The 23,720-nt window shown below is 40.4% G+C and overlaps 1 protein-coding gene across 2 annotated transcripts in view; it reads left to right on the plus strand.

The window, feature by feature from the left end:
- Nucleotides 1–23,720, plus strand: part of MORC4 (MORC family CW-type zinc finger 4) — a 52,967-nt gene that overhangs the window by 17,840 nt on the left and 11,407 nt on the right. For both annotated transcript variants that reach the window (XM_075539537.1, XM_075539536.1), the window contains exons 6-12: nt 1,766–1,895; nt 2,877–3,005; nt 4,871–4,990; nt 6,866–6,966; nt 14,436–14,540; nt 20,663–20,791; nt 23,099–23,161. In XM_075539537.1, coding sequence (XP_075395652.1) covers nt 1,766–1,895; nt 2,877–3,005; nt 4,871–4,990; nt 6,866–6,966; nt 14,436–14,540; nt 20,663–20,791; nt 23,099–23,161 — 777 coding nt within the window. The remainder of the gene's footprint in view (nt 1–1,765; nt 1,896–2,876; nt 3,006–4,870; nt 4,991–6,865; nt 6,967–14,435; nt 14,541–20,662; nt 20,792–23,098; nt 23,162–23,720) is intronic.

Here is a 23,720-nt window from a genome sequence, read left to right on the forward strand (position 1 = left end):
TGAGGAGGAAATATGGGAATTTGAGCAGGTTCAGAGGGCGAGGAATTGTGCCTAAACCCACACACATATACACACTCACACACACGAGAGCTATTGTTCCACAAAAAGATATTGGAAACTATTGTTTGATAAGTAGCCTGGGTGACCTAACATAAAGTGCTCTGCTGCTAACAGAAATGTAAGTAGATTGAACCCACCCATGGCTCCCTGGGGGAAAGCCCTTGCCATCTGCTTCCATAAAGATTCAAGCGTAGAAAACCCTGTGGACCATTTCCACTCTGTCACAGGGGTTGCTGTGAGTCAAAATAGACTAAACGGGAGCTAACAACATTGATAAATACATACCCATGCATAGAGTACCCCCACCCCCAAACAAACAGATTTTTTGGGAAAGCTATATATTTAATTTTTTTTTACAAAACAACCTTATCACCTTCAAAGTCCTCTCCATTACTCTTCATACATTTGTCAAATCTGCCATTCCACTCTTGGAAACATTTTTCAAACTCACCTATTCGGATGGCTGACAGCCCCTTCCTGGCTTGATTTTTCTTCACCTCTTCTATGTCATCAAATCACTGCCTTTTTAAAATTTTAACAATTTATTAGGGGCTCATACAATTCTTATCACAGTTCATACATATACATACATCAATTGTATAAAGCACATCTGTACAGTCTTTGCCCTAATCATTTTTTCTCCTCTTTTTTTTACATTTATTAGAGACTCATACAACTCTTATCACCATCCATACATATGCATACATCAATTGTATAAAGTCACTGCCTTTTCATGTCCCTCTGCATTCACAGAAACACGAAGTCTCACGGAATGAGGTCAGGCGAGTTAGGTGTGTGGGGAAAGAGACATGCTGTCTTTTGTCAAAACTGGGGCACTGAAATGGCTGTGTGAGCAGATGCAGTGTTATGGGGGCAAAACCAGGTCCCTTTCTGCCACAAATCAGGCCTTGTCACACACTGTTACACTATTTTTGCACAGTCTGACCTGGTGGAATGAACTCCAAATGCACTGTCCCCTCACATCACATCTGTTTTTTTACACCCCTTCATATATATAATTTTCTATAACCTGTCATTTTGTTGCCCCCGCTCCCCCAGGAATAGAGATATATTTTGCCTTTGTTCCCTGGCAGTTGTTAGTGCTGTAGACTGGACCTTGAATTAGATCAAAGTTAAGTGACTCAAAAGGCTTTAGAGGAAGAAGAAAGGTCCTTATGAAAGGAGTATTAGTACTATTATATTTAAATCATAAATGATATTATGAGGACTAAAACTATATACTGGTTTGTAACAATCTTTTTCCCCTCTTCTAACGAAGAAACTTAAATCTGGAGAAATTTTATGTCATTAGTCCTCATATTTTTCACTAAAATGAACAGAACTAGGTTGTAGTTCATCTGTTCATTTAGTTAGGAAAAGTGATGCTGAGTGACTTACTCAACAATGTCCAGAAAGCTGGGGTCTATTTTAAGATCCTGCTTCAAGGATAGCTGACATCCATTTGATTTATCAGATTACAGCAATTCTTATACTGTCTTTTCTTTCCTTATGAACTTGGCAGCACCATCCTTGTGAATTATAGACTTATTTAGACTGAAAAATAACCTTAAATGTGAGTGTTATATGCTTACCTAAGCTAGGTAGTTGTTTGGGGTCAAATTGTCTCTTTTCTCTTGGATTCCTAGAGTATTTTTGTCGTGTGCATCCAGTTTTTATTACATTGATGCTTGTCTGTTTTACCCAGAAATAAAGATGGAAAGCCTGAGTTGGACTTTTATACAGATCCGTATGACATCCTGGTGTCAGACTTTGGCACAGACCTGAGAACAACTGCTAGTACTGCTATACTTCCAGAAACAGAGTATTCTTTACGGGTGAGTAAAAGTGGTTTTTCTCAATGACTGAGAGGTAAGCTATCCTCTAACACAAAAGATTATTTGTCAAGGATTTTGTCTTTCTTGGATCTGCAACCAGTGCTCATGGAAGCAGCAGTGAAGAGATCAAAAGATGTGTTGCAGTAAATAATCTGCTGTACGAGACCTCTCTAGAGCATTGAAGAACAAGGATGTTACTTGGAGGACTAAGTGTTCCCGACCCAAGCCATGATATTATGCATGTGACGGTTGGACATTGAATAAGGAAGACCATAGAGGAATAGATGCATTTGAATTGTGGTGCTGGAGAAGAACATTGAAAGTGCCATGAGCTGCTAAAAGGACAAACTGATATGTAGGCTAGAGTGCTCCTTAGAGGCAAGGATAGCGAGACTTGATCTTACAGACTTTGGACATGTTGTCAGGAGAGACCAGTGCCTGGAGAAGGACATTATGTTGGGTAAAGTGGAGGGGCAGCAAAAAAGAGGAGGGCTGTTGACGAGATGGATCGACACCGTGGCTGCATCCGTAGGCTCAGGCATAGATACAGTTGTGAGGATGGATGGGGGTGGGGGCTGTGGGCAGGACTATGCAGTGTTTCATTCTGTTGTGCATAGATAGGGTCACTGTGGGTCACAGTCAAGTCGATGTCACCTAACAACAATGACAACAACAAAGATGACATCCTTTTAGCATTGTGCTGGGATTCCTTTCACTGTCTCCACAGAAATAGTGGAGCTATTAGGAAGGGGCTTCCAAAAGTTCATGGAAAAAATGGAATTCAAAGAAAATAGAATTTTCCCACAAACTTTTGAAGCCCTCTCGTAAAGGTTGCAGCACTGTAATGTGTTAGTTAGCATTAATATAACAAAGCAACCGAGCCAAATCTTTCCCAAGAATAGACCTCAGTTGCTGGCGTTACTTGATGGGTGTGTCCGTAGAAGTGACACTAACTTATAATAACTCTTCGTTGTTCCATAGGCATTCTGTGGTATTCTATATATGAAGCCACGAATGAAAATTTTTCTACGTCAAAAGAAGGTGAGGACGCAGCTGATTACCAAGACCCTGGCCAGTGTAGAACATGATCTGTATAAACCCAGTTTCATAGTATCCTTACAACTACTTGAAATTGACCTCTTCATTTTAGTGTTTTAGGTTGGCGCCGGACACCAAGCACGTGTTCCTTTCCTAATACAAAGAGGTGTATAACAGCACAAATTCCATTATATTCTCAGGAGGTGGTTCTTCAGTGGCACTGTAAGCCCCTGTCGTATCAGACGTCACCTAGAAAATCGTTAAATAAGCAGATTCATGAGATTTCGGAGACTAGTTCAGTAAATTCTTTTTTTAAAAAACTCCGAAACCTTGATTTGTTTTTGAAAAAGTTCTTTAACTGATTTTAATGGGTAGTCATATTTGAGTATCTCTGCCATAAAGAAGGAATCCCCGAGGGCATAGTGGCGCCGTGCCTTGTGCTGCTAACCACAGAGTTCGCAGTTTGAAACCACCAGCCCACTCTGTGGGAGAAAGCATAGGCTTCCTTTTCCAGTAGTTATAGCCTCAGAAGCCCACAGGGGGAGCTCTACTCTGTTCTTATAGGGTTGCTCTGAGTTGGAATTGACTTTGATAGCAGAGAGTTCAGGGAGAGCTCTAAAGAATAAGCCACAGTGGTTTGAAATGGAATTTTGTTATGTATTACATGGATTGATTGAAATAAGCAAAGTGATGACTAGGTCTTGTTCCTCTTCTACTTATAGTGAGATTTTTGTTGCAGCAGGTCCAAGTTTGTATTCATGGAAATTAGGAGAGTAAAAATTAAAGATCAACTTTATAGGGTAAAACGGTTCTTCAACAGGTTTTATGTACATTACCCAACTCAATTTGGACGTGAAGATTTTAGTATTTGATTTTCATGAAACTCGGCTTCTTGGTTTTTCAAATTTGAGTAGGGCTTGTTAAATACCTTCCCTTATGTCATACAGTAATTTATTTTCTTTTTAAAAATGTAATTGTGATTTAGGTGAAGCCTTAGAGAATGGACCACTCTTTTTACATTCAACAGTTTAATATGCATTTTGTTTCAACTCAGCGGTTTCCATCTCTTCAGTGTGCCATCACTGACCCTACTTCCTCTCACTATTTCCTGTTTCCATCTCTTCAGTGTGCCATCACTGACCCTACTCCCTCTCACTATTTCCTGTTTTCATTCCTCCTCCTTCCCTAACTCTGTCCTTGGGTAAATGCAGCGCTTTGATCTTAAATGACTGAATATTCTAACAAAAGGTCAGTTCAGCTCCAGACCTGAAGGATGACTAAAGACCATGGTCTTTGATTGTGTTTTGTATCATTAGCAAGACTTACCTTATTGATTATAATTGTGTGGATTTGTGTTAAACCATTTACAGTTCTTAACAGAACCCATGAGCCCTAACAGTAAATTGAATTCCTAGCAAGGGTCTGTGGAATGTTTTGTGATTATTTATGTCTCATTGATGATAATTTGGTATATTTTCTTGCAGTCTTTATTATGCATATATTCATATCTATGTATTTGTAGACAATGTTTGTTGGTATATTCTGAGCATTTCCTAATGTTCCTACAACTTTTTAAGCACATCATTCTGAAGATCTGCATAATAACACCAATATATAGCTATAATCATTCACTTATTGTTGACTATTTAGAATATACTTACCTACGATTATAACTGACAAAACTCTATAGCTCATAGATATTGTCAGCTTCCATGATGGTTTTTGTCGGCTAGATTCCTAAAAAAAGAATTACTTGATCAAATATAGGAAACATTTTCTTTATTTTATATTTTATTGCTGTAATTTTTGAATTGCTCTCCTGAGAGGTTTGCACCAATTGTCACCCAATGATGTTTATTGCCTATTACTACACTAGAGTGTCAAATTTTATCTGCTTAACCTTCCAGCGTTTGCCTCCTTAATAGTTTTCTTCTCAGAATAAGCAGGTGAGGATCACTTTTGGGTTCTCTTGCAAGAATAATAGCCAGTTTGGAATAATGATGTATCACCACAACCGTCTCATCAAGGCGTTTGAGAAGGTGGGATGCCAACTGAAGGTAAGTGGTTAATGTTTCTTTGCCTTAAGGGGCTCAGAAGAGCAGGGAAAAAATGTCTTAACTCAAAAGGGGGATCAACAGAAGGCAAATGTTTTGAGAATGATGATGGTAACAAATGTACAAATGTGCTTGACACAATGGATGTATGTATGGATTGTGATAAGAGTTGTACGAACCCCAATAAAATGATTTTTAAAAGGGGGAAGCGATCGACTCCTTAATAGAATCAGGTTGAGCCAGCTTGTGTTGAAAAGCTTAGTCTACCTCTTATTTTTTCATAGGTGTTAATCAGCCTGAAACTTCCCTGAGTGCATTTTCTAGGTGGCTGTTAATATGAGATGGAATGACAGCACCAGCAACCTTACCATGTGAATCAGCATCTTGGTGTTTAAAGTTCTATCCATTTTGGGGGTGGCAGCAATAAGGCATAGTAGAAAGAGCACAAAAGCTTTGGGCTCTAACTTCTTTCATTTGCCAGCTGTGTAACCCTAGAGAAAGTGTTAGTTTTTCTGAGACACAGTTTCCTTATCTGTAAAATGGACACAACACTAATAATTGTACCTGCTTTGCCTACCTCCCAACTTGACACAGCTGTGGGTTTTAATTGGGACGGCTAGGTGGGAATAGTTTAGAAACTTAAAGAAAAACACTGTACCAATGTTACTATCATCTTTAATATCGTTATGACAATTTAAAGTCGTGATTTCCATACACATCCCATTCATGGTTGTTTTACAAAGCACAAAGGATGAGAAATTGCTCTGTGTTACAGTAGGTCGGAGCTCTACAAGACCTTAAGATAGCTAGTGTTTGACCTCGCTTGCTTTTCCTTACACTTAGGGACCAGTGTAGGTACTTTGACTCATGTCCTTCCATTAAAGAAGAAATGAGTTGAGGTCCACAGGTCTTTTCCATCAATTTGCTATTTATAATGACTGCAAACCTTACTTTTAAAATATCAGTGTGGTGGTCTACATCTGTGAAAGTATTATTTATTTTCATAGATTGGATCTGATCATCCAGTACATCCTTAATCTTTTTATGTATAAACGTGCTTTTTTTAAAAAAACATTTTATTTGGGGCTCATACAACTCTTATCACAATCCATTCGTATATATACATCAATTGTGTAAAGCACATCTGTACATTCTTTGCCCTAATCATTTTATTTTTTTTCCTTTCTTTTTTTACATTTCATTAGGGGCTCATACAACTCTTATCACAATCCACACCTATACATACATCAATTGTATAAAGCACATCCGTGCATTCTTTGCCCTAATCATTTTCAAAGCATTTGCTCTCCACTTAAGCCCTCTGCATCAGGTCCTCTTTTTTTACCCTCCCTCCCCGCTTCCCCTCCCTCATGAGCCCTTGATAATCCACAGATTGTTACTTTGTCATATCTTGCCGGAGTCTCCCTCCCTCCCCTTCTCTGCCGTCCATCTTCCAGGGAGGAGGTCACATGTGGATCCTTGTAACCAGTTCCCCCTTTCCAACCCACTCTTAAAGCAGTGGAAGACTTATTCCAAGGAAGTCTTGTGGACAGCCTAGAGAATGAGATCCATGCAAGTAGAGACCTACGTGTAGGTGAAGCGAAGATGGTGGTTGATACTCGAAGAATCTTAGGGATTCATGAATCATAGAATGACAATCTCACCCCTAAAATTTGCAATTGGTTTCAGTACAGTGTAATACTAGGCAATCAACTAAAGGACATTGTCTGTGTTGCACTAGATCTTGATGACCTTCTTTGCCCATGCATGTTCTATAACCTTTCTGTTATTATTTGGAATCCAAAGAAATACCTTCAGGTAGTCACCAGGAATATGAGTGTTAAAATGATTTCTTTGGCTTTTTCCCCTGCATCTAAGCCAACTCAGGGAGAAGGTGTGGGAGTCATCGGAGTCATAGAGTGCAACTTCTTAAAACCTGCCTACAACAAACAAGATTTTGAGTATACAAAGGAGTATCGGTGAGTCACTCAACCTAAAGGGATTCTGACCATTTCTACAGAGAGGAATCTCTTTCTGGCTTTGGGGTGGGGTGGGGGTGGGGCATGCACCTCCAAAAGCAGTCAGCTAAGTTAATGGAGAATTGCTGCAAATATTTTTTTTTTCCAAGATTAGGGAGAAAAGTATTTTGTTCTAAAATTAAGGTCTGTTGATACTTATTTTATGCATTGGGGTGCTAACCAAAAGGCCAATGGTTTGAAACCATTAGCTTCTTCGGGAGAAAGACAAGGCTTTCTACATCCAGAAAGAGTCACAGTTTCAGAAACCCACCGGGGAAGTATGTCCCTGCCCTATAGGCTCAATCTGAGTTGGAGTCAACTCGGTAGCAGTGAGTTTGGTTTGGGTTTGGATACTTGACAGTTGAGATCAACCAGACCTGTAGAAACCACGGAAGGGAAAGAGCATAGGAGTCATTTGGTAAAATAGTTGTAGTGAAGCAAAGGGTCACAGAATTGATTTTTATAATAATAATAATAAAGTGATGAGTGGATCTTCAGGTGTTGAGTATGTTGCAGGGAAAAATAGAAATTTAAAGGTTACTTTAAACATTTCTTGAAGTCAATGAACAGATTCAGAGGAATGTATTGGAGTGATGAGTGCTTTCAGGGAATCCTCTAGGTTTAATAGGGAAGAGAAACCACGGAGAATTTACAAAGGAGTTTGACATTGAAGCTGAGCTAGCACGGATATTTTTAGAAGGCAAACACAGCAGTTGTTAAAGCCAGGATAGAATAGTTGGTTTAAAACTTTGCCAGAGGAATAGATCTTCCATTCCTGAATGAAATATCATGAGATCCCTCCTATGTCCGAGGTACTAGGGAGAGAAGGGGTGATGGACTGTAGTGGTTTTATTTTGGGCTTCTCATTGCAAAGTCAGCAGTTCAAAATCACCAGCCTATCCACAGGAGAAAGAGTGGGACTTCTTCTTCTGTAAAGAGTTCCAGTCTCACAAACTCTTAGGGGCAGTTCTATACTGTCCTATAGGGTCACTGTGAGTCGGAATCGACTCAATGGTAAGGAATGGTAAGGAATTTTTTGTTAGTTTGTTTGTGTGTGTGAAGGACATGAGGAGGAGCTCTGGTGACATAGTGGTTATGAAAATGGGTTGCCAATCGCAAGGGCTGCAGCTGGAAATCACCAGCCTCTCTGAGGGAGAGAGATGGGGTTTTCCACTCCCCTAAGGAGTTACAGTCTCGGAAACTCACAGTGGCAGTTCTACCCTGTCCTTTTGGGTAGCTTTGAGTCGGCATCTACTTGATGGCAGTGAGAGATATGTAAGGAAGAACCCTGATGCTATATCCTGTTGAGTAATCAGTGAACTGCTAAATGCAAGGTTGGTTGTTCAAACCTACCAGGAGCTCCACAGGAGAAAGAAGAGACTATCTGCTCCTGTCCAATTTACAAAGTTAAGAATCTCTGACTCCTGTGAATATATGCAAATGAAAGGCCCAGTTACCTGGAAAGTAATTGTTTTAATGGGGGTTAGATGGAGAACTTGTAAGTATGCTTAAGGGAGTCTGGGAACGTTTCACAAAGCAGATTATATTTGAGCTGTAACTTAAGAAAAACTTAGACATTTGTCATTTGTACAAATGGGGAAAGGATATTCTAAACAAATGGAAGTCCATGTAGGGCAAGGGCAAGGTGTATTTTGGGGAGTTTGGGAGAAAGAAGGCACGAGCAGTAATGATATATTTGATATAATTTTCCTTGAACTTCAGTAGTTATTGGAATTTTTGTTTTTATTGGAATGGGGGGAACATGATTACTCAAATATCTCTTTATCTTCTTACTTTACAACCCAAACTGTAATAAAGTCCACTAAATGTACCTTGCTTTCAGTTTTAACTTGAATCAGATGAGTTGTAGGTTTATTGTTTCGCAAAGAGGCAAACTGCTTAGATGGGAACCCCAAATTAACTTGGGGGTGGTTGATTCTTGGTCACTCAGTGGTTATGGTAAGCTACTTGCCCTCAATTTATGCAAAAACATACTTTCAAATATGACTCTGCCTCCTAATGGGGTTCTTTGATCTGAATTTGACCCATAAGAGTTGATGACTTCGAAATGGTAAGTTTCATTAAAATGTCGAAGCTGAAACCTTCTGTTGCTCTTGAGTGAAAGGAAGGGATAATGATTTTCTGTTTTTGGAGGTGGGGGATAATGATTTTCTGTTTTTGGAGGTGGGGGGATAATGATTTTCTGTTTTTTGGAGGTGGGGGGGATAATGATTTTCAAATGATAACCGAAGGGTTAGGATTTGTGAACTTCATCGGTTAGATGTTAAAAATTAACGAATGTCTTTCTACATCATCTATGTCACCCTTTCAGAAAACTTTCTAATAAAACTTCCTTTTAGACTTTAAGGTTGGCTTACAATAGCTAGTTTGGGTGCATGATGAGTATGGGTGCTTGTTAGGAACCATAATATCTGCTACATAGTTTTATTCAAAGCAAATAATATGCAGGCTCTTACATGGAGTCTTTTGAAGATAATACATTTACAGAACTCTTATTCCATTCCATTTATCTTATATAAAATGAAAGGACATTCAGTCAAAAATAAGAACTTAATCCAAAATCATCAGACTTACTTGTCTGTTAGAGAATCTGGGTCTCTTCAAGACCCTTAGACAACCCGTCATACACGGAGCTAAATCTACCCCTGGGGATCAACTTTCAACCAAATGATGGCCAGACCTATAAAATGAACAGACAGTACCTGTGAAGCACGTACTCTGTAGACGAAGGAATCATAGGATACCAAAAGAGCCGCACTTGCCCAAAAACCAAGTTCAGAAGGCAAAGTGGGAAAATGACTGGAAATGGGGATCCCAGGGAAGAACTGGACGGAGTTAACTGCACACTAATGTCAGGAAACAAAATGTGTGTGCATTATTCAATGGGAAATTCACTTGCTCTGTAAAAAATTCAACCAAACCACAGGAAAATGTCCCAGTAGAAAAGAGAAAAATTCGCATTAAGGGTACACTTGCCCAACCTGTTATTATAATTGTCAATACGCTGTACACCTGTAAGAAGTTAAATTGGCAAACAAAAACTGTTGAGGCTCCTTTTGTATGCGCAAAAACTCCATGGGATTTTGGAATTTTGTGGAGTTTTATCTCCAGGTTTTATGAGTCATCTTGGTTAATTAGCTTAGTAATGCTTTGTGCTTCTGATCTATCCTCTAGTTCACTGTAGACTGTTTCATAGTCTTAAAAGCTTGCAATGGTTATCGAAGGCACCACAAATGCTATTTATTCACCTGGAGCAACAGATAAAGGAGAATGAGGAAGGCGAGAGAGCTTCATAAAGTTCATGGGAAAATGGAATTTTTGGAAATTCTATTTTCCCATGAACTTTTTGAAGTCACTTCATAAAGAAGAAGATAAAGGAATGTGTGGTTATTTGCCTTGATGAATACCTTCTTCCTATACCATGAAACCAGAAGACCTGGAGGATACCTGACTACCATTACTGAATAGTTTCATCAAAGGTTTTCTAGAAAAATCCTGATTTATAGATTTTCTATTTCTCATAGGCTGCAGACTTTTTGGAGCCATGGAGATGGGGTGAATTCCTGAAACTGTCACGCACCCCCCCCCCCAGATAATCTTGAAGCTGAAACCATAAATTTGCTCTGAAGTCTTTTTAAAAAATCAAACAGTGATTTCACTTAACTAGTAAAAAAGGTCTGATTTGAGCAGTATGCTCTTTTAAGATGTGTCTGTATGAGATCAAAGTAAAAACAGTAACTGAACGGATCAGCTAGGAGCCCTAGCAGGCTTTGAGTTTCTGTAATGGAGGAAGAACACGTCTGAAACACAGGGTGAGGAGGGTCCAACCAGAAGAATGTAGTTAATGTGACTGAGTTGTGTCTGCAGAACTTGTGTTATTTGGCTGTGTATATTTCTCAATAACAAAATAATTTTTTAGAACGAAGAATTTGATACTGTATTAGAAAAGGCTGTCACTTTCATAAACCCATCCTGAGAATATTCTAAACATCAAAACCATAAATGTTTAAAGAGCTCCCAGCCATCCTATTCTTAAAATGTCTGCAAATTCATCATCCGCACTGTCACTTGGAACAGTTGTAGAGATCAGATTTCAGCTGCAACTATCAGGGCTCCAAGAGAAAATACTTCAGATTGAATTTCAGGGGAGAATATGGTCAACACATACTAATCGAGCCACCCAACTGGTGTAGAGCACAGCAGCTGAGTTCTGTGGTATATTCCTGAGAATGTCAAGATACGGTTGCTCACCTTAAGGAACATAATGGTCAGTTGTAATGACAGACTCTCATTTACAGGAAACGATTTACAAAACTAAATTCATTGCCATCCAGTCAACGGTGACTCATAGTGACCCCCGTGGGTTTCTCAGACTGTAAATCTCTATAGGAGTGGAAAGGCCAGTCATTCTCCCGAGGAGCAGCTGACCATCTAAAACTGCCAACCATGCGGATCACAGCCCACCATGTAACCACGCTTCCACCAGGGCTCCTGGAAACAATTTAGAGAGCAAGAAATGGTTGGTTCTATCAAAACCGAAGTAGTGTAGCATTGGAAAAATGGCCCCGATAGTATAGTTAGTCAAGGATTTTGGTAGGCAGTACAATGTGCCTTTAAAAATATGAAGGAAATTTAGAAAGGGGGGAATGGAAATTTAGAAACGGGGGAAAGGAAATTTGAGGATGGAACTGGAATGTGAGCTAAGGGGATAACAGGAACTCAGAACAGTAAGCATATGGGGGGGGGGGTCGTGTGGAGAAGGTGATGTAACTACTAGAGTGAAGGGCAATAAAGAGAAGTAACGCCATTTCCTAGTACAGCTCCCTGTGAACGTTTTCTGTAAAGCAACAGATGGTTATACTTTAATCTTTGCAGACCAAACACGGTCTTGGTCACAACGACTCAACTGCTATGATATGAGAACAGCCATAGTTAATATGTTGAGGAATGAATACGGCCATGTCTTTAAAATGTATTTTTGTTTACAAAATCAGGGAGCGGCCCAGGTGTGGTCCATGGAAATGTTCTTTTCTCCCTTTTCTAAATCACATACCTTGTTTGTTGCCCTTCCCCCCTCCCATTTTCAAAAGAATTCATGGAGACTTTCCGACTTTTTTTTTTAGTTTTTATTGACATATTTCACAAACTGTACAATTCAGTAGTTCAATCATATTAAGAGTTGTGTACAATCATTTATCTTTTTAAAGGACATCTTAAATGCCACATTTATTCCACTGGCTATAGTTTTCTAACCCCCATTCTAGAGCTGTGGTTCCCAAACTCTGCCAAGGTACTCATAGCAAACCCAAAAGGGAGCTGCGTGCTATTTTACATTTTTGAGGGAAGTAGATCACTTGACCTCTGTATTTGTTTCTCTGTTGCGTTCATAGCAAATTAACCGCAAACTCTCAGTACCTTAAAGCAACACACATTGATTGCAGGTAGATTTTCTGTTCTTTTGGCAGTCCATGGAACTTTGAATCTTCTTCTCCAGTACACCACACTTCAAATGCATCGGTATTATTTTTCCTTATTTGTTGTCCAACTTACAGATGCATATGAAGCCATTGAAAATACCATGGCTTGAGTCAGGCACACCTTTTTGGTGTGAGTTATGAAAGGATATCAACAGGGAAAGACATATAGTTGGGTTAGAGGAGAGTACGTGTATTAGTTTCTAAGGGCTGTGGTAATAAAGTTCCATAAACTGAGTGGCTTAGAACAACAAAGATTTTTTTCTCCATTTTCAAAGCTATTGTTTGTTGTTTGTTGTTCCAGTTGATGCTGACCATATAGCTGGACCTATAGCTCAGAGTCAAACTGGCATCCATCCCATTAGAGTTCCATAGGCTGTTATGGAGGCTGGTGGAGAGCCCTGGTGGCCTATTAGGCTGTTAACCACAAAGTCAGCAGTCCGAAATCACCAGTTGTTTCCATGGAAGAAAGAGGAGGCTTTCTACTCCTATTCAAGATTTGTAGTCTCTGAATCCCACAGGAGGCAGTTCTCCTCTGTCCGGAGAGTCGCTTTGAATTAGAATCAACATGATGACTAGGAGTTTGGTTTTGAGTTTCCTGGAGTTCGGGGTATAGCCAGGACTGTGAGCTATCTGAAGTTTCCAGGGAAAGATCTTTTCTTGCTTCAGTTTCAGCTTCTTATGGCTGTTTTACCATTTCAAAATTCAACAGTACAATGGTCATTTGGACTATTTGCAAAGACAGTAGAGTCCAATTTTCATTTCAGAAAGTATAGAGGTTCAAAATCACGTTGAATATAATAATGGGCTGGCTTCGACTAAAAGGGAGTATTTTCAAAGTAGGGATGATATATCCAGGGTGCAGTGTGGCACTGATGAAGCATATAATTATTCTCTAGTTATTTAATATTTCCTCCCCTAACTATTATGGTCTTAGTTCTTGTTAGACCTGTGTATGTTCATTTGTATGGTTAAGATGGTTTGATGTGTGAAATCCAAGATAGATAAATCCTTTAGTTATTGTAATGGGAATAATGATTCCTTGAGGTTACGGGAAGGGGAGAGGGGAACAGATAGCAAGAATGACTCTATGACCCCATTCAAGGGGGAGTGAAAAACAGAATTGTAGGTAAATGGATGCACTGAATGGTGTAGGATGAGGCAATAATAATAATACATAACAAAGGGGGTTCCTGGGAGGTAGGGTGGGGGAGGGAGAGGATAAAGGGGAGCTGATATCCAAAGAGTTCAAGAAATAAAATATTTTGAAAATTATGGTGGGAGCAATTGTACAATTACGCTTGCTCTAACGGAATTATGGATTATTATAGTGTTTGTAAGTGCTCCCAATAAAATGATAAAATACAAAGGAAGTGTCTCAAAAATCCCAACATTGCTTTACAATAGCGGTTCTCAACCTGTGGGTCTCGACCCTTTTGGGGGTTGACGACCCTTTAACAAGGGTTGCCTAAGACCATATTTCTGCTGGTCTTAGGAATCAAGACACTGCTCCTCTATCCGTCTCCAGATGGGTCTACCCACATGCAGATACACCCATATAGGAGTACCCGGCGGGAAGACTGTTACCTATGCTACACCATGCTTCAAGACAAAATTTCATTTATTTGTAATTAGAAATAAATATTTCACAATATAAAATTACATATTGTTTTTGTGATTCATCACTACACTGTGCTGTAATTATTTTCAATTTGTAACGATGAAAATACATCCTGCATATCAGATTTACATGACAATTCATAACAGTAGCAAAATTACAGTTATGAAGTAGCAATGAAAATAATTTTTGGTTGGGAGTCACCACAACATGAGGAACTGTATTAAGGGGGCATGGCATTAGGAAGGTTGAGAACCACTGGTTTATAAGCCCTGAATCCTCACCAGTTTCTTCTTTTTTGTCCCCTCTTCTTTCAGGCTAACAATGAATGTCCTTGCGCAGAAGCTTAATGCTTACTGGAAACAAAAGACGACACCCCAAGGGGGCGATGCCAAGGGCTCAACCATAGTTCGGCCAAGATGGTGAGTAATAAATGTAGACTAGGAAATTATTAGATGTAATATTAGTAGAGCAAATGGAAGGAACTGGGATCAAGTGGTGTTTTTGCATGCTGCTCTTCACAGCAGAAGGTTTGATTTTTAAAAAAATGGGAAATCCAATGTATTAATTCAGTTATTCTTTCGATGTCTCCATTCTGGTTTAAAATGATGGGGTTTTGAATGATTTTTTTGTCAGTGGTTCTCAACCTTCCTAATGCCACAACCCTTTAATACAGTTCCTCATGTTATGGTGACCCCCAACCATAAAATTATTTCCGTTGCTACTTCATCACTGTAATTTTGCTGCTGTTATGAATCGGGTGACCCCTGTGAGATGGTTGTTGGACACTCAAAGGGCTCGCAACCAACAGGTTGAGAATCGCTGATCTATATGATGAATTTAGAACTGCGAATCCTACAGTCAGTATGATCTAATGGGAAGTGATGGGCATTTACTTCAAAAACACTTGAGTAGTAATCTGGATCTGTTTCTTAAATTATGTGAGCTTGCTTGGGTATGTTAAGTACACTAGTTTCACAGCGTTTGCTGTAACAAAGTCTTACAAAATAGGTGGGGTAAAAACAATGGAAAGATGTACTCTCTTGGTTCTGGAAGCAGGAAGTTGTGCACGCTCTGAAGCTCTGAGGCCACTAGAGAGGGGAAGCTCCTTCCTTGGCTCTTTAGCTTCTCATAGTACCAAGTTTTCCTTGGATTGTGGCTGCATGATTCCAGCCTCTGCCACTGTCTTCCCTCTCCGTGCTTCCCTGTATCTCTTGCCTTTTTATAAAGACGTCTACCCTTGTTGGATCAGGGCCCACCGTCCTATAGTATGACCTCACAGTACAATAGATACTTATATCTGTAAATATGCTCTTTCTAGATAAGATCACATTCATTGGTACTGGAAATTGGGACGTTAGCAGATTTGAGACCAGGGGCAGGCACAATGCAGCTCAATCATAAATTGCTTCATCTCTGAATGTAAGCAATGAAATGACGTAGCATTTTTACCATAACAGCTAATGTGTAGTATGTGATCAGAAATATTAGCAAACATTCCTTCCTTTATTTATGGTACATAACTATTTATGGTAATCAAACTGAGAACAGAAGTAGAATTCAGCATATTAGAGAGAAGATGAAATGTATTACTGTGGCTCTGTAGGTCAGGGAAGGGGTCTTAACACAGAAGGTAGAATGAGAGCCCATCAGGCCTTGAGGACTATGTTTCCAATTAGAGCAGCCAGTCCACAGAGAGGACCATATAGCCGGCCCCACTCTGAGACGACGCCCCTCACTGACCCATGGCCCTACAGGGAACAACACCGGAGACACAGTATGGGAATTGCACCCGATCTGATCTCGCCACAGCACGGCAAAACACTAAGGGGGTGCAACAGAACACCAAGGGAATGGAGTGGCGAGGTCCCCAGGAAATGCTGAAGGTGGACTTTGGGGCGAGGGCATGGTGCCCCAACAGACTGGACTGGAAAACACTCCTAAAGGCCAACAAACAGTCCTTGAACTAACTACAAGCTTTTCTTTCTTGTTGTGTTTTGTTTTTGGTTTGCTGTTGTTGTTTTGTTGTACATTGTTGTTTGGTTTTGCTCTGTCTTGTTTTTGTGCATGTTATTATCTCTGCAGGTCTGTCTAAGATAGGCTGGATGAACAATCTGGAGGAGAAAATAACGGGACCGACAAATCTGGGGGGACATGGGAGAGGAGGAGGTGGGGGAAAGGTAGTGGTGTTAACAAACCCAGGGACAAGGGAACAACAAGTGATCCAAATCAGTGGTGCGGAGGGTGTGGGAGGCCTGGTAGGGCATGATCAAGGGTAATGTAGCCCTGGTGGGAACTGACCATGACAGCGAGACAGGAGAAAAGTCAAGGGAAATAGAGAAAAGACCTGGGAGGCAAAGGGCATTTATTGAGGTCTAGATAAAGACATGTACGTATGTAAATATATTTATATAAGGATGGGGAAATAGAGCTATATGCATATATTTATAGGGTTAGTATTAAGGTAGCAGAAGGACATTGGGCCTCCACTCAAGTATTCCCTCAATGTAAGAATAGTTCTCTTAAATTGACATTCTATGATGCTCGCCTTCACGACACAACCGCTGAAGACAAAGCGGGTGAATAAGCAAATGTGGTGAAGAAAGCTGATGGTGCCCAGCTATCAAAAGATATAGCGTTTGGGGTCTTAAAGGCTTGAAGATAAACAAGTGGCCATCTAGCTCAGAAGCAACAAAGCCCACATGGAAGAATCACACCAGCCTGTGTGATCACACGGTGCCGAAAGGATCAGTTGTCAGGCATCAAAGAACAAAAATCATATCATTGTGTGCTCACCTCCATGATACGATTGCTGAAGACCAATGGGTGCATAAACAAATGTGGCAAAGAAAGCTGGTGGTGCCTGGCTATCAAAAGAGATAGTGTTTGGGGTCTTCAAGGCTTGAAGGTAAACAAGCGGCCATCTAGCTCAGAAGCAACAAAGCCCACATGGAAGAAGCACAACAGCCTGTAAGATTATGAGGTGTCGAAGGGGTCAGGTATCAGGCATCATTAGAACAAAAATCTTACCATAGTGAATGAGTGGGGGAGTGGGGAGTGGAGACCCAAAGCTCACTTGTCGGCCACTGGATATCCCCTTGCAGAGGGGTCTCGGGGAGGAGACAAGCCAGTTAGGGTGCAGTGTAGCAACGATTAAACATACAACTTTCTTCTAGTTCCTAAATGTTTCCTCTCCCCCCACTATCATGATCCCAATTCTACCTTACAAATCTCGCTAAACAAGAGGATGTACACTGGTACAGATCAGAACTGGAAACAGGGAATCCAGGACGGATGATCCCTTCAGGACCAGTGGTGTGAGTGGCGATACTAGGAGGGTTGAGGGAGGGTGGGTTGAAAAGGGGGAACCGATGACAAGGATCTACATGTGACCTCCACCCTGAGGGACGGACAACAGAAAAGTGGGAGTGGGTGAAGGGAGACAGATAGGGCAAGATATGACAAAATAACTTATAAATTATCAAGGGTTCATGAGGCAGGGGGCAGCGGGGAGGGAGGGGGAAAATGAGCTGATGCCAGGGGCTTGGGTGGAGAGCAAATGTTTTGAGAATGATGAGGGCAATGAATGTACACATGTGCTTTACACAATTGATGTATGTATGGATTGTGATAAGAGTTGTATGAGCCCCTAATAAAAAGAGGAACTGATAACAATGACTCATATAGAATGTAAACATTTAGAAAATAATGATGACAACATATGTACAAATGTGCTTGTTCCAATTGATGTGTGGATTATCATAAGAACTGTAAGAGTCCCCAATAAAGTGATCTTGGAAAAAAAACCCTAGAAAACAAGAAAAAAATTAGCCAGAGGCAAGCTGATCACGTAAAGTTGCATTTTTATATATGGGGAAAACGATAGAATGAGCAACACCATGGAGAATTCGTTACATCACCAAGACAAAGATCACAAGGTTAAAAGGTCAAAGTGTATGTGTGTGTGTTTTCATAGCAATTATCAGAAAAATGTGTCATATAAAATTTTGTTTTCCACTGCAATTGGACTGATAGTGTATTACCATAGTCTTATTGTAAAGATCTCTGCTCATTTCCATTACCCATGGCATTTCAAAGAAATGCAAATCAAGATGCAATTATTTTTCCTTTCAAATTAGCAACCATTAATGTAACATCATTTGCTGTTGTGTGTGTTTGTGTGTGTATGTGTCTGTCTGTCTGCTCTCTCTGTCTTCAAAGCTTTCTGGAGGAAGAATTGTAATAATAGCTATTATTTATGTACTCAATAAATATTTACTGAATACTTATTTCCATGCCAGGCACCGACCTCTCTGTTTTTTCATGTAGGAATTAATTTAGTCATCACAACTCTTGAGATAAGCAGATACTGTTATTACTTTACAGATCGAGTCTCAAACAATTGAGAAGCTCAAGTAGTTTATTCCCAAGGTTATACAAGTATTCAGTGGTAGAACTAAGGTTCAAATAAAAGCAGTTGGGCCCCCAAACTTAAATTCTTAGCCTTTCCTCAGCTTGCGTATGACTGCTGAAATAGTTGTACTGCATCTTCCTTTTGCTGGCTCTGGCTCTAAATAAAACATTGCACCAGAGGTTAAGCCTAAGCTTAAAGGTTGCAAAACTGGAGCAGCCTGGAGGCAGCAGATAAGAGGCTATATATCCCAAAATGTGGATGAGCTGTCTTTGTTAAAACAGAGTTTTGAAAAAGAGAAGAACTTTGAGTGGTAACATGAATGAATATTTTTTTACTTCTTTATGTTTGTTCTGTATGCTCTTACTTCATCTGTGGGCTTATATTACCTTAAACTTATATGACTTTTATAACTAGAAGAAAATAACACTATTTTTAAAGCTCTATCAAGCTCCTAAGAAAGAACCACACCACTTTCCTAGAATGTCTATTATAAGACTGTGCAGCATACACAGAACCCACTCGAGGTGTAATTATATTTTAGAAGCATTGGCCAGAGGTGCCCCTCCACCCTCTTTCTTTGTCTTTTCAACAAGCTTTCTCCCTTTTGACCCCTGCTTCACTTTTACATCCAATTGGTGAATACTCCAAATATTATGTAGACCACCTCCCATCATGAGGAAATAAAATCACTCTTAGGTGTTCTGCTCTGTCCTACAGGTGTAGGTGACTGTTGATACTGAGGCAGGGAGAGGGAGGTGCGAGTAGAACTCTGGAAGTGTTCTAGCTTCGTACTTTAACCAAAGTGTTGTCAGCATATTGAGTTATACATTTTAACCAAAATTCTATCGATATTTTAAGTAACTTTGGTATGATCAAACTTAAAACATTTTTGATAGGTGCACTGCATAAATTCAGGATGTTTTACATGAAGGAAAAAGGAGGATCAGAGGAGCCTCTGCAGAAATGGAGTGATATGCTTTGATGACAGTGCTTTCTAAACTGGTCATGAGATCGGACAGAAGCCAACAAAAGGAGTCATAGTTTCAATAATATAATATTAGAAATGTAATATATAAAACTTACTGGAAAATATATAATGTGTTGCCTAGTTAGCATATATATATATATATATATATATTTTCCCAATGGTTTTATTGGCATATCAATGTGGATTAGTTTTCTTTGTTAAAGCAGAGTTTAGTAAAAGAAAAGGACGTTGGTTTTTGAGTGGTAGCATATTTGTATGATATGATACAATTCTATAGTTCAATCCCATCAAGAAAAGTTGTACAATCAGTTCGAGAGCATTCTCTTCCTTTTTCTCATCGTTATGAGCTCCCCACTTCCCCTCAACCTTCTCTGCCATACCCACAAGGAACCATTAAAAATCCAGATACTGTACTGTAGATTAACCTGTCCTGGATTTCATACAGAAAAACAATAGGAACCAGAAAAATAAATCAATAAACATATGAAAACTAGCAAGAGAAACAAAGTAAAATAGGTAAAACACCAATTGAAAAGACAGAAAATATTAAAAAGTAGAACAAATTAAAATGGACCGTAAGGAAGATCAAATGATAGCGTGCTAAATTTTAACCCAACTGCATCTGCAGTAATCCACTTTCCAATGCGTTCTGCATGTGAGCAGGGCTGTTCCCCTGGGAGAGTGGTCCACGGTTTGAGGGTATTCACCCGAATTAGTTAGCATCATTAAGCGTTACAATTATTTTATTGTTTGCTTGAAAACAAGAAATTGCAGCACATTATTGGCTTTTATACACAATGGTGGCTCAAACTGTATATGTACCTAATGTCTGTCATTAATGTATCTGGTTGAAATATATACATTTTAGACAACTAGACTATTAGGAGTTCTAACACACTTTATATATGAAATTATATTCTTTAATACAGCCCTAGTGACCCTGCCAGGTAAGCCTTGGACTAATAACCATAAGACGGTAGGTGCTTCAAACCCATCGGTGGTTCTGTGGGAGAACAAGGAGGCTTTCTGCTTCAGTAAAGATTTACAGAAACTACCTTATAGAGGGTTGCTTAATTGACTTAATGGCAGTGGGTGGTTGAGCTAGGATTTACAGCATCACTTTTGTTCTTTTCCACCTACAGGGTGATTCCTGATGAGACTTGGGTACAGTGTGATGAGTGTCTTAAATGGAGGAAACTTCCTGGCATGGTTGATCCAGGGACATTACCTGCAAGATGGTTTTGTTACTATAATTCCCATTCAAAATACAGGTAAAATCCAAAGCCTCAATATTATACTTGAGATAACTCCCTGCTTTTGTCTCTCTAATTCTACAATATATTTCATTTCATGTCCGCACTCTGTACCCTGGCATTTAAGCACCCCTGGCAGCTGGTCCTAGCCCCATTCTTTACCTATCTGACCAGATTCTTCATTGTGCCTTAACACAAACCCCATTCTTCTGCCGGGCCTGTGGTCTCACTATTCCTCTATGTTCCACACTTACTTACGCCTTCGTGACTTGACTTAGTCATTCCAACTGCCTATCCAAATCACACCCGTCTGAGGCTCTTTGTTGGGTAGTAGTTCACAGAGCTCTTCTTCTCACTTCCTGGGAGTACCTCCTTCTTAACATTTTTTTCACAGACTGCTCTATATTTTTCCGATGTTTCTCCCATGTCTGTCCTTTGCCTCTTCAGGAGACCGTGCAGTCTTTGAGAGCCAGGGCCTTGCAATCTAGGTAGAGGTGATGATTTCCTTCCTTATGGTTATTAATCTGCTATAGTACATATTGTGCCCTGAATGTTGGATTGTTATGTGCTTATCTTCTGGGCGCCCTGGTAGTGTAGTGGAGCTGGGCTGTGATCTGTAAGGTCAGCAGTTTGAAACCACCGGCCTCTCTGTGGGAGAAAGATGCAGCCTTCGACTCCCATAAAGAGTTACAGTTTGGAGACTCACGGGCAGTTTTACCCTGCCCTGTAGGGTCACTATGAGTCAGCATTGACTCAATGGCAGTGAGTTTCAATTTGAACTTTGCTCTCCCTAATGTACCATATGCCCCTTACAGCATAGCATATCTGATACAGTACCTGGAATATCCATTGAAGTGTAAACTTCAATTTAATAAGTATTTATTGAGGTGACTCGACGATAGTCACATAGGTTTATCAAATTAAGTCAGTTTGCACCAGTTCATTCAGATGTAGCTTTCTTGAAAACTTTTAATGTTTTTATAGGATAAATGTTCAAATTGAATATTGCTTTGAGGTTAAAAAAAACATAAAATGAAGGAAATCAAATAAGCCTAGGTCTGCTGTACATGGGATCGCTGGATAGCAGTTGTCATTTTTTTCATAGTGGGTTGCACACTGGCCTGCTCACCCACGAGGTCGGCAGCTCCAAACCACCAGCCACTCTGTAGGAGGAAGATGGGGGTTTTCAAGTCATCAGCTTAGAATCCCACCGGGCTAGTTCTCCCCTGAAATATACGTTCACTGTGAGTCAGAATCCACTCAATGGCAATGAGTCTGGTTGGGGAATAGGCACCCTGGTGGTGCAGTGTGTTGGGCATTGGGTTGTGAAATGAAAAGTCGGTAGTTTGAACCCATCAGCTGCTCCCTGGGGGAAATAGGAGGCAGTCCACTTTAGTCCAGATTGTCAGCCTCGGAATTCCCATGGAGCAGGCCTCCTCTAGCCAAGAGGGTCCCGATGAATTGGAGTCAGTTTTTCCCAGGCTTTCTACTCTCCACAGAGTGGAAGTGGCACTGTGTGATTAGGATAGGGGACTGCTTTCAAAGTCTCATTGTTGAATCATGTACCTCTTATCAGTTGACACTTCATCCAGAGCGTGTAGCCTTCCAGGGTAGCCCTTATAAGCTAATAGTAATGAAATTAGTGTTAGTTTGTATTGTGTTTCTAAGATGACTTTGGGCCAATGGTTGCTGTTGCTAGGACTTTCCATTTGTTCTCCTCAAATATACTTCTCTTGCTTTATGAATATCGTGTCACTGTCCTTTATAGGCTCTTCATTTTCCCTCCACCTTCCTAGTCTCTGCTCTGTCCTGTGTACACTGTCACCTTATTGCTGCCCTTCCTTTATCAGAACTTCTGATGTTTCATCCTCAGGCATCATCCTTAGAGATCCTCATGCTTCTCGACTGCATCTTGGGAATTAATTTCTTAGTCTATGCGGAGAGGCAAAAGAAATGGGTTCTAGTTCCAGCAATATGCCCTTCATTTCGAAACTCAAGCAAGTCCCTTCGGATGCATGGCTTTTACTGTGTAAAAGGAAGAGAACATGCCCCCTCCACCCGCCCGCAACCATAGACTTGGCAGCTGTAAAGTACTTTGGAACATCTTGGCGGAAAGATGATAGACACTCCACAATTATATAATGGCATCTTTAAAGGAACGAGCTGCTCCTTGTTAGTGTGCCACACAGGTCTTGTGAGGTGGAGGGGATCTGGACTCCTTATCATGTGAGCAAATTGTGAACTTGCCTCATCGTATTAGTGAAGGAAGTAAAGGTCAAAGGGTGTCTTCTGCTTTGAATTGATGATTTCTGTTCTCTGCTGTAGGAGATGCTCTGTTCCGGAGGAACACGATATTACGAATGAAGATTTGAAGAAGGCTAAGAAACAGTTGAGTATTCCTGAAGATGGCGCTCTAGGGCATAGAGGACTCTGAGCCTTCTTGTTAGCATGGTTCAAGGTAGATGCTGCTCCTGCTGACGATGATTATAGTTTTTAAATGATTTCCCTCCTCACTTCTCTGCCCTTCCAACCCTTTATTCCTTCTTACCATTTTCTGAATGTCTCCACTGGTTTCTACATAGGTAGATAGATTGCTGCCGTCGAGTGGGCGCCAACTCATGGCAACCTTATGTACAACAGAACGAAATGCTGCGCTGTCCGGCGTCCTCCTCACACTTGCCAGCACGATCCAGTCCATCTCACCGAGGGTCTCCCTCACCCTCCCCGACCCTCTACTTCACCAAACGTGATGTCCTCTTCCAGTGATTGGTTCATCCTGATGACTTGCCCAAAGCAAGAGAGGCAGACAGTGTTCTGTTGTGATCCATTGATCTATAAGGTTTTCATTATCTACGTGCTGGTAGTAGATTACCAGGCCTTGCTTCCTAGTCTGTCTTAGTCTGGGAGCTCGACTGAAACCTGTCCCCCGTGGATGACCCTGCTGGGA

Source organism: Tenrec ecaudatus, chromosome X, assembly GCF_050624435.1.
Source record: "Tenrec ecaudatus isolate mTenEca1 chromosome X, mTenEca1.hap1, whole genome shotgun sequence".
Taxonomy (NCBI): domain Eukaryota; kingdom Metazoa; phylum Chordata; class Mammalia; order Afrosoricida; family Tenrecidae; genus Tenrec; species Tenrec ecaudatus.